This window comes from Elgaria multicarinata, chromosome 12, assembly GCF_023053635.1.
Source record: "Elgaria multicarinata webbii isolate HBS135686 ecotype San Diego chromosome 12, rElgMul1.1.pri, whole genome shotgun sequence".
In the NCBI taxonomy this organism is placed as follows: Eukaryota; Metazoa; Chordata; class Lepidosauria; order Squamata; family Anguidae; genus Elgaria; species Elgaria multicarinata.
Window position 1 is genome coordinate 21,307,520 of NC_086182.1, and position 13,225 is coordinate 21,320,744.

General features: G+C 43.9%; 1 protein-coding gene across 1 annotated transcript in view; it reads left to right on the top strand.

The window, feature by feature from the left end:
* The window catches only part of ROBO4 (roundabout guidance receptor 4), a 62,939-nt gene that overhangs the window by 20,869 nt on the left and 28,845 nt on the right, over positions 1–13,225 (top strand). Inside the window, exons 7-14 of the mRNA XM_063139504.1 lie at positions 28–158; positions 1,035–1,254; positions 1,695–1,816; positions 3,178–3,349; positions 4,145–4,339; positions 5,898–5,940; positions 6,643–6,782; positions 7,971–8,315. Of these exons, the coding sequence (XP_062995574.1) occupies positions 28–158; positions 1,035–1,254; positions 1,695–1,816; positions 3,178–3,349; positions 4,145–4,339; positions 5,898–5,940; positions 6,643–6,782; positions 7,971–8,315 (1,368 nt within the window). The remainder of the gene's footprint in view (positions 1–27; positions 159–1,034; positions 1,255–1,694; positions 1,817–3,177; positions 3,350–4,144; positions 4,340–5,897; positions 5,941–6,642; positions 6,783–7,970; positions 8,316–13,225) is intronic.

The following is a 13,225-nucleotide window of genomic DNA, read 5'->3' on the forward strand; positions in this document are numbered from 1 at the left end:
TCTCTGAGTTTCTTTCTTGGCCTTTAGATCCATTGGACACTGGCCAGAGGGAGCAGGACAGGCCCAAAGATGTTCTGAAGGAACTGAAAGATGCCAGGGTTAACCTGGAGAATGTCACTGCTGTCCCCTCCGCTCCAGCAGCCCACTTGCACTGGAAGGTGAGTTAGACGCAACAAGGACTATCAGAAGCATTAAGAACCTGGTAGAGTTGGAGATCCCTGTAGTTAAACTTGGAAAAAAAAAACAGAGAGCTTTCATCCACTTCGCTAGTAGTATTAGAAGACAGTGCACAATGCTGTAGTGGTCAATTTGAAAGTGCAGGAATTAAGCACGGACGTCCCCCATAGCCACGCCTGCAGGAGAGTCCTGCATCAACAATCCCATTCTAGCTGTTTTCATCTCCACTAGGAGACTTAATTGCCCATTCATCACCAGGCTATCCAAAAACACTATGCATTACAATCGGTCTAGCTCACAACAATAAATTGTTATTGGGGGGAAACATCTCTTCCATACACTTCCAAAAACACTGACATTTTTCTAGAACCCGGGTTCATCCCATGAAGCTGATTGGTGGGAGATTCGGGACAGATAGCAGGAAGGACTTCTTCGCACAGCACATAGTTAAATTATGGAGTTCACTAACACAAAGTGAAGTGATGGCCACCAATTTGGATGGCTTTAAAAATGGGTGGGATAAATTCCTGGAGGAGAAGGCTATCAATGGCTTCGTTCCTGAAAGTAAGAGATACCCGTATTTTTGATGTTTTGGTCTTTGCCTTTAGCCATGCGCCATTTTGCCTTCGTCTTCATGAGCTTCTCCAAAATTGAGTTTGACCCTCAGGGTGAAAGAGGTTCAATGCCAAGCTCTAGTCTGTTCCCACTGATTTGTCTCACTAAATCCCATCAGTTTCTTCTTGCCCACCAGCAGAACTGCTCTATCCTAACTGTACTCTTGGCTGCTGGAAGTATCTCTGTTCTCTCAGAACTGAAATTTGGAGGTGAATCCCGATTTCTCATCTATTGTCTTGAAGGTCATCCCCTCCTCCCAACACATCGAAGGTTATGTGGTGTCCTACCATTCTTTGTTTCCTGTGACCACGCACTGGGCTGAATGGAACGTTCCAGGAGACCACCGTGCCATCATTCCCGGGCTTGAGAGAGGCTATACATATGAGTTCAAGGTGCGCCCGTATTCAGGGCAGGTCCATGGCTTGGACAGCAATCTAAGACATCTCTGGATTCCAGAAGAAGGTATGAAAGCTCACCACCTCCCAGTGGAGGTTGGTGGCTCCAATGTCAGTGGGGCTGTGCATCCACTCTGGGATTCAGTCAGAAGCACCTTGGATAGCTCCCTTAAGAATTCTGACTGGCTCTGACCAGCATGGATCCACAAAGGCAACAGCCTCCACAGCCATTTCCTCTTCCCGACTGTGATAAATGCAATATCCTAGAGTAAGGGTGCAGAACCTCAGAATCAGGGGCTAAATCCAGTCCTCCTAGGGCCCCAATCCATCCCTCACCTAAGGCTTGGCAGTAAGGGCTTTAAGCTAAAATAGGCTGGTATTTTTTGAGGGAGGCAGGTGGGCCTCCTCCTTTTGCCTTCAGCTCCACTTGCCAATGGGATAGGCCCCCTGAGAGCTTCTCTGAAATGGAATTTCACATCTTAAAATAAGCCTGACCTTTCTTCTTAGTGCCAAGTGCTCCTCCTCAGAGCATCATCATAACCACCTTCCAAGATGGGAACGGCACTGTGATCATCCACTGGGAACCTCCTCCGCATGACACACACAATGGCATCATTAAGGCCTACCAGGTAAGGAGGAGAGAAACTGCAACCTAGAGTTCGCGTGGGAACATATGTGGGAGATGCTGAAAGATGGAAGGGACCTCAAGGAAGGATGACTGGTAGTACACCGCCAAGGGTGGTAAGATAGAAGTTTTAATGGGGATGTAGCAGTCTAAGAAGATGTGATTGCCGTGCATCAGCTGATAGCTCCTGACCCAGTATTCCAGATTATCTATTCCTGATAGAGTGTATCCTGGATAGCTCATTTCCTGCTAGTGCATCGTTAGCTCTTGTCCTGGTATTCCAGTTTCATTTTGCTTTGACACCTATTGTGCTGTGTGCTTATATACATTTTAAGTAGGTGCATTGACAATGGATTCATTTTAGTGTCATGGTTAATAATACAGCACCATGTACATTGATGGTGCTATATAAATAATAATAATAATAATAATAATAATAATAATAATAATAATAATATTTCAATTCTTCCATTTTCAGCATTTCATGGTGGGGTGGGGGTGAAATGAAAACTCTGGCAAAATAGGTTGAGGAGGTGAGTATTTTGAACAACTTTCTCCTTTGGGAGGAGGACAGGATTTCCACTTACTTTTTGAGTGTAGGTGGTGGATAAGGGATCTTCTTCCTTTTTTGGGGGGGTTAACTTTAAAAATGCCTCCTGTACTTGCAGTAGTTCAGGACTCTTTACAGAGAGGCTTCTCCAGCCCTGCAGCTCTTTCTGAACTTCCAGGAGACCATATGACTTTGCCTTCTCCTATAGGCATTCAGGAAGTGCTACCAGGCTGCAGAAGCCTTTCTGCAAAACAAGAACAAATGGGGCTTTACGAGATTTAGAAAAGTCCTGCTCTTGCTTGCAGCTGTCCAAGACATTTTGCACAGAGGCTTCTGCAGCTTGAAAGCTCTTCCTGAATCCCTATGAGAGATGGTGACGTCCTGTGGTTCCATGGGAGTTCAAGAAAAACTGTGGGGTTGCAGAAGCCTGCCTGTAAAGACTCCCATGCTGCTGCAAGTGCATGGGGGCATTTTTTAAAGTAAAAGAAATAAAGAATTAAGATCCTTCAGCCACCTCCTAAACTTAGAAATGTTTGTGGAAACCCTGTCCCCCTCCCCAAGGAGAAGAATATTTAAATTTCTTCCCCTTCCTGTGATGGAGGCATAAAAAAAAGCAATTATTTACATTCTAGTCTGCAGCTTGGCTTGTTATTCTAGCTTTTCATTGGTGTGTTACAGCTTTACTAGCCTTGCGACTCTATAGGTCACATTTGGTTAGCTTCATGTGCCCTTCCGTTTTACTGAAATGCTGGCTTTGTGCTGCTCTGCATGGTACAGACTGGCTATTTTATTTTGGCCTTTCCTTGTGCTTGCAGGTCTGGTTCCTGGGCAATGAGACTCACCATGGATTTAACAAGTCTGTCGATGGAGGAACACACAGTCTAGAAACGTCAGGCCTAGTTAATGGGCTAAAATTCTGTGTGCAGGTAGCAGCGGTCAATGGAGCAGGCATTGGAGTGGCCAGCAATCCTGTCTGCAGTGCTGTAGGTCAGAGATGCTATTTTATATTTAATCTCTTGGAATGTAGCTATGCTAGGGTCACTCTTTTATGGCAGCTGCCTGGTTTGTCAATATAAATCACGAAGGTGCATCATAAAACTGGGTTTAGGTGGAAAAAAATTGGCTTCATATTTTAATGTGAACTTATTAAAGTCAGCAATCATGGAGAAATCTGGTTGGAGGTGGAGGTCACTGGGCTTTCATTGGCTCAGCCCCTGCCCCCTGCATAGATTTTGTTTTGTCTTCTGCTACTTGCAGGTCATCTAGCAGATTTTCCGTATTTTTATTTATTTATTTGCAGTAACAGACATTTGCACAAACTGCAGGTCAATTTGAGTAATTTGTGCAAATTTCGCCTACAGTTTGCTTCATTTGTATAATCTGCAGTCACAATTTGTGCAAATTAAGCAAATAGCAGCTGAAATTTGCACAAATTATGCAAACTGAGGCCACAATTTGTGCATACGTCTATTTCTACAAATAAAATGAAAACAGCAGAAAAAATATCCTGGGCAGGATCTACACTACTGCTTTAAAGCGCTTTATAACAGTTTTAACAACTGTTGGGGCCCAGGACACACTCCATATACAGTTTTCAAAACATTTTTAAAGTGCTTTAAAGCGCTTTAAAGCAGTAGTGTAGATCCCCCTCTGGATTGTACACCATGTGATCTTTCCACTGAGTGATGGCTTCTCCTCCATTTGAATGAAGCCATAGTGTACATAGGGTTCAAACATTCATTGTTATCTCTGGTTTCATCATTTCATCTTGTTCCTTTCCAGAGCCTACAGTGGGGAAGATGGCAAAGACCCCGGACTTCCTGTCCCCCAACGCCATCTTGGAAGTGGTACGCCAACCTGTCTTCATCGCCACCATGGGCTCAGCCCTCTGGATCATGCTGATGGTGTTGGCTATTTACGTTTGCCAACAGCAAACCAAGCAATACAGAGCAGGGCGGCAGTATGCCCTTGGCGAAGGTAAGGGCGACGACCCTTACAGACCTAGAAAAGGGAAAACTCTCAGTGATATTAAAATGGGTTGGGGAAGGGGGGTAATTGGGCTCAGGGGTGGGCAGCCGATGACTCCATTTTCTCAGCGTTATGACAGTATGTGAGTTGTGTGTAGAAGCGGTGGAGGATGGTGGCCCTGAAATCAGTGAATCTGCTCTGAGTTTCAGTCAGATCCAGTCAGAACTTGAAAGGAGCTATCCAGGGTGCTGAATCTATTTTGGGGATAAGATTCAGCACCTTGAATAGCTCCTCCAGAGTCTGGGTTGTTTCTGACTGAAACTCAGAGCAGATTCACCGCCCCATGGCATCAGAGCCACCAGCCTTCACTGTGTACACGCTCAATCACATGTTTGTATATGTTGCAAATTGGTGGTTTCTGGGGTTAGTTAATCATATATATATATATATATATATATATATATATATATATATATACGCACACACATACATACACCGCCTGCTAGTCTCTTAAGTCAGTTTGTGTGTGACAGTTAAGTTGGTGTCCTATTATTATTATTATTATTATTATTATTATTATTATTATTATTATTTATTTATTTATATAGCACCATCAATGTACATGGTGCTGTACAGAGTAAAACAGTAAATAGCAAGACTCTGCCGCATAGGCTTACAATCTAATAAAATCATAGTAAAACAATAAGGAGGGGAAGAGAATGCAAACAGGCACAGGGTAGGGTAAGCAGGCACAGGGTAGGGTAAAACTAACAGTATAAAGTCTGCACAACATCAAGTTTTAAAAGCTTTAGGAAAAAGAAAAGTTTTTAGTTGAGCTTTAAAAGCTGCGATTGAACTTGTAGTTCTCAAATGTTCTGGAAGAGCGTTCCAGGCGTAAGGGGCAGCAGAAGAAAATGGACGGAGCCGAGCAAGGGAAGTAGAGGCCCTTGGGCAGGCGAGAAACATGGCATCAGAGGAGCGAAGAGCACGAGCGGGGCAATAGTGTGAGATGAGAGAGGAGAGATAGGAAGGAGCTAGACCGTGAAAAGCTTTGAAGGTTAACAGGAGAAGTTTATATTGGATTCTGAAGTGAATTGGAAGCCAATGAAGAGATTTCAGCACAGGGCTGATCTTTTCCCTCTCTGCTATGTTTGGTAGTAAAGTTTCTTGTGCGTGCTTCAGCTGTGTGTTCAAGTTACTTACTAACATAATCGACTCTATATAACAAGTGGGGAGCCCTGAAACAACAACAGAAATGCATCCAATTATGTGTGGTATATCTTATTGGAGGTGGGGAACAGAATGGCTTCCCTGAAACCCACTCCCCGATAGGATACAAGAAGCACACCACGAGGCCAATTCTCTCTCCCTGCACCGCAAGTGGGAATGTCAGAGAAATCTTCAATGGGGTCACATGAGTTTGGATTTCTCCTAAGAAGATGCCTTGCTCCAAGCGGCAGTGATGAATACTGTTCTCTACAGTGGCACATAAATCATGAAATGAATTGCAAATTAAGACAAACACGTCTGGATAAGAGTATCTTACCATTCATGTCCCTCTCCCCAGGTTTGTACAGGAATGCCAGTGATGACACCATCATCAAACACAGGTAATCTCTAGCTGTGTTTGAATATTTTACTGATCTCTGGGGATCTGGGCAGAATGGATCCATCAGCAAAATAGTTAAAAGTTGTGGAATCTTTGATGGCAAGCAAGGTGTAAGCCATGAGATAATTATCATTTACTGCCACCGCCATGTCCAGGAAAGGCAGTGATTGGATTTCTTCCTTTAATGTCCTGTTTTTGTAATGTGAGGCCAGGACAAAATTGTTAGAGCCCTCCGTCAATGCCTCCTGATATCAAAAGAGTTGCCAGGGTTATATATTTATTTGCCTTCTTGATTCTTCCAAACAAAGGAAGGGTAGGAGGCGACTGATGCATGTGCTTCTGGAACTCACTAGCCCGGTGTGTGCAAACAAAGACATGAGCCAGGTTTGAATTCCCAAACTACCAATAGAGGCATCACTCATATGTCTCTTACTTCAGTCCAGTTCTTCAGTAGTGCAGGTTCTGGATTTGTTCTTATACATGGCGTAGGGGATCTTTAGATGGTAATGTATATTATATGCTTCGAAATGTGGTGAGTCAACCCTGCTGTTTTAGGGAACCCTCCTTCCCATTCTGCTGCATGGGCCCTAGAGTTCTGTCCTGAAGTCCTCCCCAAATGGCACCACTATATACCCCTTATCCATCTATCCATCCATCCAGATCTACATCTGTGAAAGTGTGTTTATTCTGTTCTTGCCTATAGGATAGACTCCAGCGATTCCCCGTGGCTTTCAAACACATGGAAATCTACTTCAGGTTCCAAGAATTACAGCACCAGCAGCAGCTTAAGCAGCCAGCTTCTGTGGCCTGAGCCGAAAGACAGCCAAGAATTCCACAAGTCCAGTAAGTGCCACTTGCCGACAGCAGGTTGATTCTTTGCCCTTCCACCATTTTTCTTCATCATCATCTCTCATGGAGGGGTGTAGGAAAACGGGGTAGTCTCCTTGCAAAACAGGTAAGCGTGCCCCGTTCACAACCCTGAATACATGTGCGAGTGGGAGAATGCGTCCGCCGAAAATGTTTGCAAATTCTTAAAAGTGTGCTCGATTTCCCCATTTGATTTTGTTTAAATCACCCACGCATTAGTTTGTGGAGGAAATTTGCACAACTTTGCAGATGTGCACAAATTTGGTTTTTCCCCCTGCACAATGTCCATGTTCGATTTCTGCACAGTTTCCCCATTCGCACGAAGTCAACAGTGAATGAAAATTAAAGAGAGATAAGCAGCAAGCTGATGTTTGAGCTCACCAAAATCCTCCAGACATCACTCATTCACTCAGTCCTACCCGGATGCTTGTCCAGTGAGGCCCGAAAATCTCAGTGTGTTTGTCCATTCGTTACAGAGATTTCTGCAAGGGTGGTTTGCAGAGACTCAAAATACAATAGAATCGAATTTTAAACTTTGCAAGCAAGATACTAAAAGTAGCAAAAATTGATCAGTGGTGCAAAATCCATCGGTTAAGGAATTAAAAGACCTGGAAGACTATAAAGGTATTTGACTGGTTCATCAAGGTGTGGGGAGTTAGAGATGAAAAATAACAACACAGGACTCTTTTGAGGCCCTGCAATTGGAACAACTACACTTGAAATTCTTTAATGAGGATCCATTTGTATATGTTTGCGGATTTTAGTATTAAGATGGGGAAAGGGAAGAAAGAAGCATAACTCTGTGAATCCAATGTATGAGACATGTAAAGGGTAATTAAGAAATTAAGGGGCATTTCGGGCATGAAGAGGGCAAAAGAAAAATATATATCCTAACCTCATCCTTAAATGTTTTTAGTGTAACTCTAGTTGTGAAATGTATCCTTGTTTGTATGTATTATGTGTGATGTCTTTTTAGATGTTGTTGAAAAAAATAAAAATTAAGATAAAAATAATGAGGATCCATTGGAAGGCTGGTCTGGTGGCAGCAGCCACAGTAATTTAAGCTCAATAGCCTATATAAACCTCACTGATGAATGAATTGAAACACAACTACTGATGCTTCCTTTTTACATTTGCTTCCTTTCTCCCCTTCTTTTCCTGCAGCGTTGTCCTTCGACCGGCAGAGCCAAGGATCCTACATCCAAACTGTTCCTTTGGTGCCTGACAGCAGGAGCAGCAGCCTCTATGGGGCCCTGTATGTGGATCTTCCAGCAAAAGACCTGAAAACCTTCTACAGCGCCCCTCTGCCTAACCACTCCCACCCCAGCCTGCACACTGTGGAACAGGGAAGAGCTGGGGACCAGAGGCTCATGCCTCACTGCAACCAGAACCTGAGACAGGACAATGGCAAAATCAGAGGAGGCTCTCGGCAAGGGCCATGGAAGGCCAATGGCCCCCTGTCCCCACACCTGATCCTCCAGGGATCTTGGGATAAAAACAGCAAGAAAGGTAAGACCCCCTTCCTTCAGGTAAGGCCTGGGAATGACCGTGAAGCCAGAATACACAGAGATGTGAAAGTAGGGTTGCCAGCTGTTATTACTATTTTTGGACAGACCTCCTGTGCATGGATCACAAACTCTTTAGGTGGACTTGTCCCAGTAGGCAGATGCAGTGATGGGAACAGTCTTACCTGGTGAATTTTGTCATGCAGCTGTTGAAGGGACAAGAGCCCTGCCAGAGAATTAAGTTGGCAATTCTAGGGGAAAGGGAAGCAACCCTCTATTCTGAAACAGGAAGTATAAGACCTCAAACATCCATGGTAGAAGAAGCCCATCCAGTGTTTTCTTGAAAGTTTTTGAAAAGGAGAAGGTTCTACAACTTCTCAGAAGGTTAACCTTAGGGTGGACAGTGTGGCTGCTTCCTGAATAGTGTTTTCCTGTGGAGAAGGCACCTTCTGGGGAGACTATAATATTGGCAAGGATGGAGCCACAGTGTGGATCAATGTGATCACGTAGGAAGTCTTCACCTCAGAGCTAGCAAAAAGGTGGAAGGGTGAAAACAGGTAAGGAGGGCTGGCTTTGAACTACTGGTTTTAAATAACCAACCAGATCCTTAGCAGTAGGTATATAGACATGTGGTGTGTTTTTTCCACACCAGCGGTAGAAACACGTTTGTCTATCACAATAAACATGAGAAGGAGTCCTGTGGCACCTTAAAGACACATTTCTTGTAGCAGATGTTTTGATTGGCTTGAGTCCACTAAATAAGGCAGTATTTTGAGTATTTTTATCACACCACTTTTGCCTCTGGGCCGGCCTACCCTTGGAATGCAGCCCCAAGATTTTCAAAATTGAATTTCGGCCTCAACATAAAGAGGTTAAACACCACTGTCATTTAATTGAATCAAGGGCTGTGGTTGGGGATTCATGACTGCAGTTTTACTGGACTGGTTAGGCCATGCCAACATTCTGGTTTTTTTTTTGTATAACAGGAGGGGGAAATTCTGCTATACTCTGCCTGAGTTTTTCCTGCCCAGGTGGGGAGGGGGGGGCATCCCTGCCCAAGTTGGGAGAGAAAAGCACTTTGAAAGCACCCCTCTGGCTGGGTTCATGCTTCCAATGGCATCTCATGTGAGTGGTGTGTGTGTGTTTGTGTGTGTGTGTGTGTGTGAGAGAGAGAGAGAGAGAGAGAGAGAGAGAGAGAGAGAGAAAGAGAGATGGTGGTGGCGATGATTTTAAGGTGATAATCACCCCCACATGATTTCTTTCTTTTTCTTTTGAGATTTTTAAAGGGGGGGTGAATCAGTGTAAGGTAGTTTTGCTCTTGGGTGGGGGTCAGGAGGGTGCTCCTTGCCCGTGACCCCCTCCACCCAATTATATACAACCCCTGACAAGTTCCCTCTGTGAGATGATAGTTTTGAATTGGGGGAAAAGCTGCCCTCCCTTAGTGCACAGGATTGCAGCCTTAAAATCACATCTTTGGTTTTTGCTGTCACAAAAAAAGAAAAAAGAAAAAAAAGTCACTTTCCTTCCTCTCCCCTCCCCTGCTCCACCAATGCATGTTGAGGCCACGTTCTTTAAGCTTTGGTTTGCAGATCTTGAAACCTGACAGGGCACCTTTTAAAGAAAGTTGAGTTTTGCCTCTTCCCTATGAAAGCACATGGGATTCCGAAACCTGGTCTTTACCCACCGGGAAGGGGAATCCTGAATCTAAATGTCCTTACAGATCACTGGGGGTGGGGGAGGAGAAACAGCCTTCTCTCAGCCCCCCCCCCGCCCACCTGGTGAGCGTCTCTCCCTCCCCTCCCTCTAAGGAGGCCGACATTCACAGGAGGCTTTAATTGAATTATCTCCAAAGTTCAGGTACAAATTGAATGCCGTGACTTGCGTGGAACCTAATGGAAAACCTAATTTGCTTGCCGGAGCTGCTAATTGCCAGGAGCGATGTAGAGGGACGCGCTGTCCCTGCTAAGGACACGGTGGGGCTGGGTTGCTGGGAAACAGGCCGGGCAGCTTAGAAGGGCGCTCCCATCTCTCGCTGCGTGAGGGATCCTCTGCAACTTTGACCTGAACACTCCTCTTTGCATTCGAGTCAGGCCTCGTGCCTCTGAACCCAATTATGGGGAAAGGTCTCTGGTTCCCAGGAAAGTTTAAATGCCCACCAAAGGCCCATTCAGATGAACGCCTTCTCCAGGAAGGTACAAAAATCATTTCACCTCTCTCTCATTGCGAGCCTCCCTGCCCCCTCTGGTGGCCTCCAGAAAGGTGTACCTTCTGACATTTTACAGATGAAAACAAGGCTGATTCCATACAAATTAGAGAAGGATGTATCTGTCAACTTCGGTTTCTGTTCTTCATTTTTCCAAACTTAGGTTTGATTGGCCCAAATGTTGAGATTTTTTTTTTTAAAAAATGATAATTAAAAATCCAAGCTCGTGTTGGTGTGCATTTCCCTAATATGTTTATTTTCTTATGCAGTTTTGCCTAATGTACACATTTTTTTGCAAGCAATTTTTCTAATCCAATGCATTTTTGAACATTGTTTTCACAAATATCTGCCTTTTTGTGTGTGCGTTCCACGAATCTACACATTTTGGTGCACACTTTCTCATTGGAAGTACTCTATTGTAACCTTCCATGAAATGTGGTTTTCAGTGTGTAACTAAGGGCATGGCTAGATGGGGTGATATCATCCCGGGATTGTCCCTTTGTGTCCACATGACACACAGGGGATCCCGGAAGCAGGGAGGGATGAATTTCTTTCTTTCTTTATTTATTTATTAAATTTTTATACCGCCCAATAGCCGAAGCTCTCTGGGCGCTTCACAAAAATTAAAACCATGAAGAGCATAAAAACAACCAACAAATTTAAAGCTCACGTACAAAATACAATATAAAAAGCACAACCAGAATAAAACCACACAGCAAAAATTAATGTAGGTTAAAATATGAGATTAAAACAGCAAAGTTTAAATTTAAGTTAAATTAGGTGTTAAAATACTGAGAAAATAAAAAGGGTTTTATGATCCTTCCCTTTCCCTGGGATATGGCCCTACACTTTAATCCTGGTTCTTCTTGCGGTCCCGGGATGATCCTGAGACCGTGGGAGGTGTGGCTGGGCATCCCGTTTTAGTCCTGGCTCCTCACAAGTAACCTGGGACCTGGGGACCCATCAGGGTTGGGGTACTTACCTCTAAGAAGGAGTGCTCAAGCACTCATCTTGAGTAAAAACAAGCAAACAAAATGGTGGGTGTGATGTCCTCCATCCTCCCGGGACACTGTGCGCCGCATGTAGACTGAGGGGGGAGGATCTCGCGATCACCATATCACAAGATCCTCCCCCTCCAGCCCCCTGGTGTAGACATGCCCTAAATTTCATTTTGTGCATTGGTTTGAAACTGTGAAATTAGGTGCCGAACAAATTTCTCCCCCACCTTGGGTAAAAAGCATTTTAAAAAACCCTGTTCTTGTGTCAAGGTGTACAGTGACGGCTCTCCCATATTCTATATTTATTTAGTCTGCAACAGCTGATTTCTACAAGGAGAGCCAGACTCTACCAAGGCCAGAACCGTGTACAGCTGCCCCATAAGATGAGCCACCAGAATTGTGGGTTGGGGTATCTTCTGGGGTGTGAGCCCTTGGCAAGCGTTCAGCTATGCCATCCCTTGATGCTAGCCATGGATTGAGCAGCCACTGTAAGAATACAAGCACACTAACATAGGATGAAAAACTAAAGGCTAGAAAAATTGACATACCAACTCAAACTAGCTAAAGGCAAAGTCAAAACATCTGTCTTCTATAAAACATGGCAGGACTTTATTCTAAACACAGATCACAGACATATGCAACAGCATTTGTCAAAACCTTTCCTCAGACTATGGAAAGGAGACTAAACATAAGTTTGACATACCAAAGAATTATAAAGAAAAATTCTAAGCAGGCCATGGATTCCATGTATGACTTGGATTGTAAAGTAATAATGAAAAAAATATGAATAGATCTTAGGAGTGCTATCCTCTGTCAATAATTTGATTTAAATTAAATATATTTCTTTTTATCTATTCTTTTCCGATTCTTCCCTCTCTCCCTCCCTCTTTTTTCTCATTGTTGATTTTTTCTTTTTTTGTGTGGAAAACTAATAAAATCTTTTAAAAAAACCTCAAGGAAATGATGATGATGATGATGATTTCTGTACCACCACATAGCTGAAGTTCTCTGGATGGTTTACAAAAGAGTAAAACATTAAAAACAATATACAAAATTTAAAAACATAAAAAAACATAAAACAGTATGCACAAAGACAATATACATCTAAAAACAACTTTGAGCTGCCAGTCAAACCTAAAAACAGATCTAGGATCAACTGAAAACTCAACATATGCTGCTAAATACCTGGGAAAGGGGAAAGTTTTGACCGGGCGCTGAAACATGATGGACAACACAACAGACCGAGTTGCATGAAACAAAGCAAAACATCAAAGTGGCAGAGCCGGCCCTACCATTAAGCAGAATAAGGCAGCGTCTTCAGGCAGCAGATGGTGGGGGTGGTGATGAGGTATTGGAAGACAGAACTGTGTGTATCACACGGTCTGCCTTTCAACCCCTAAGCTAATCTGCTACTCTCAGGTTCTGTGGAGGATGCTCTCTCCTATTACCAATGTGTTACTACTCCTCTTACCTGTACCAATTCAATGGCCCCTCTGGTCAGCTTCTGTAGTTGGTCTGGGGTGCCCGCCATCTTGTCCTTTGCCTCAGGCAGCAGGATGTGTTTGGCCGGCCCTGCAAAGTGGCACTTCTTCCCGAAGGAGCAGCCAGTCAAGAATGTCGTAACATATCATGGCACCTCCTATGCAGTTGTTATAACAGAAATTCAGACAGATCTGATCTGACTTGCATGTGTCAACGGTAATGTCTTTCTTC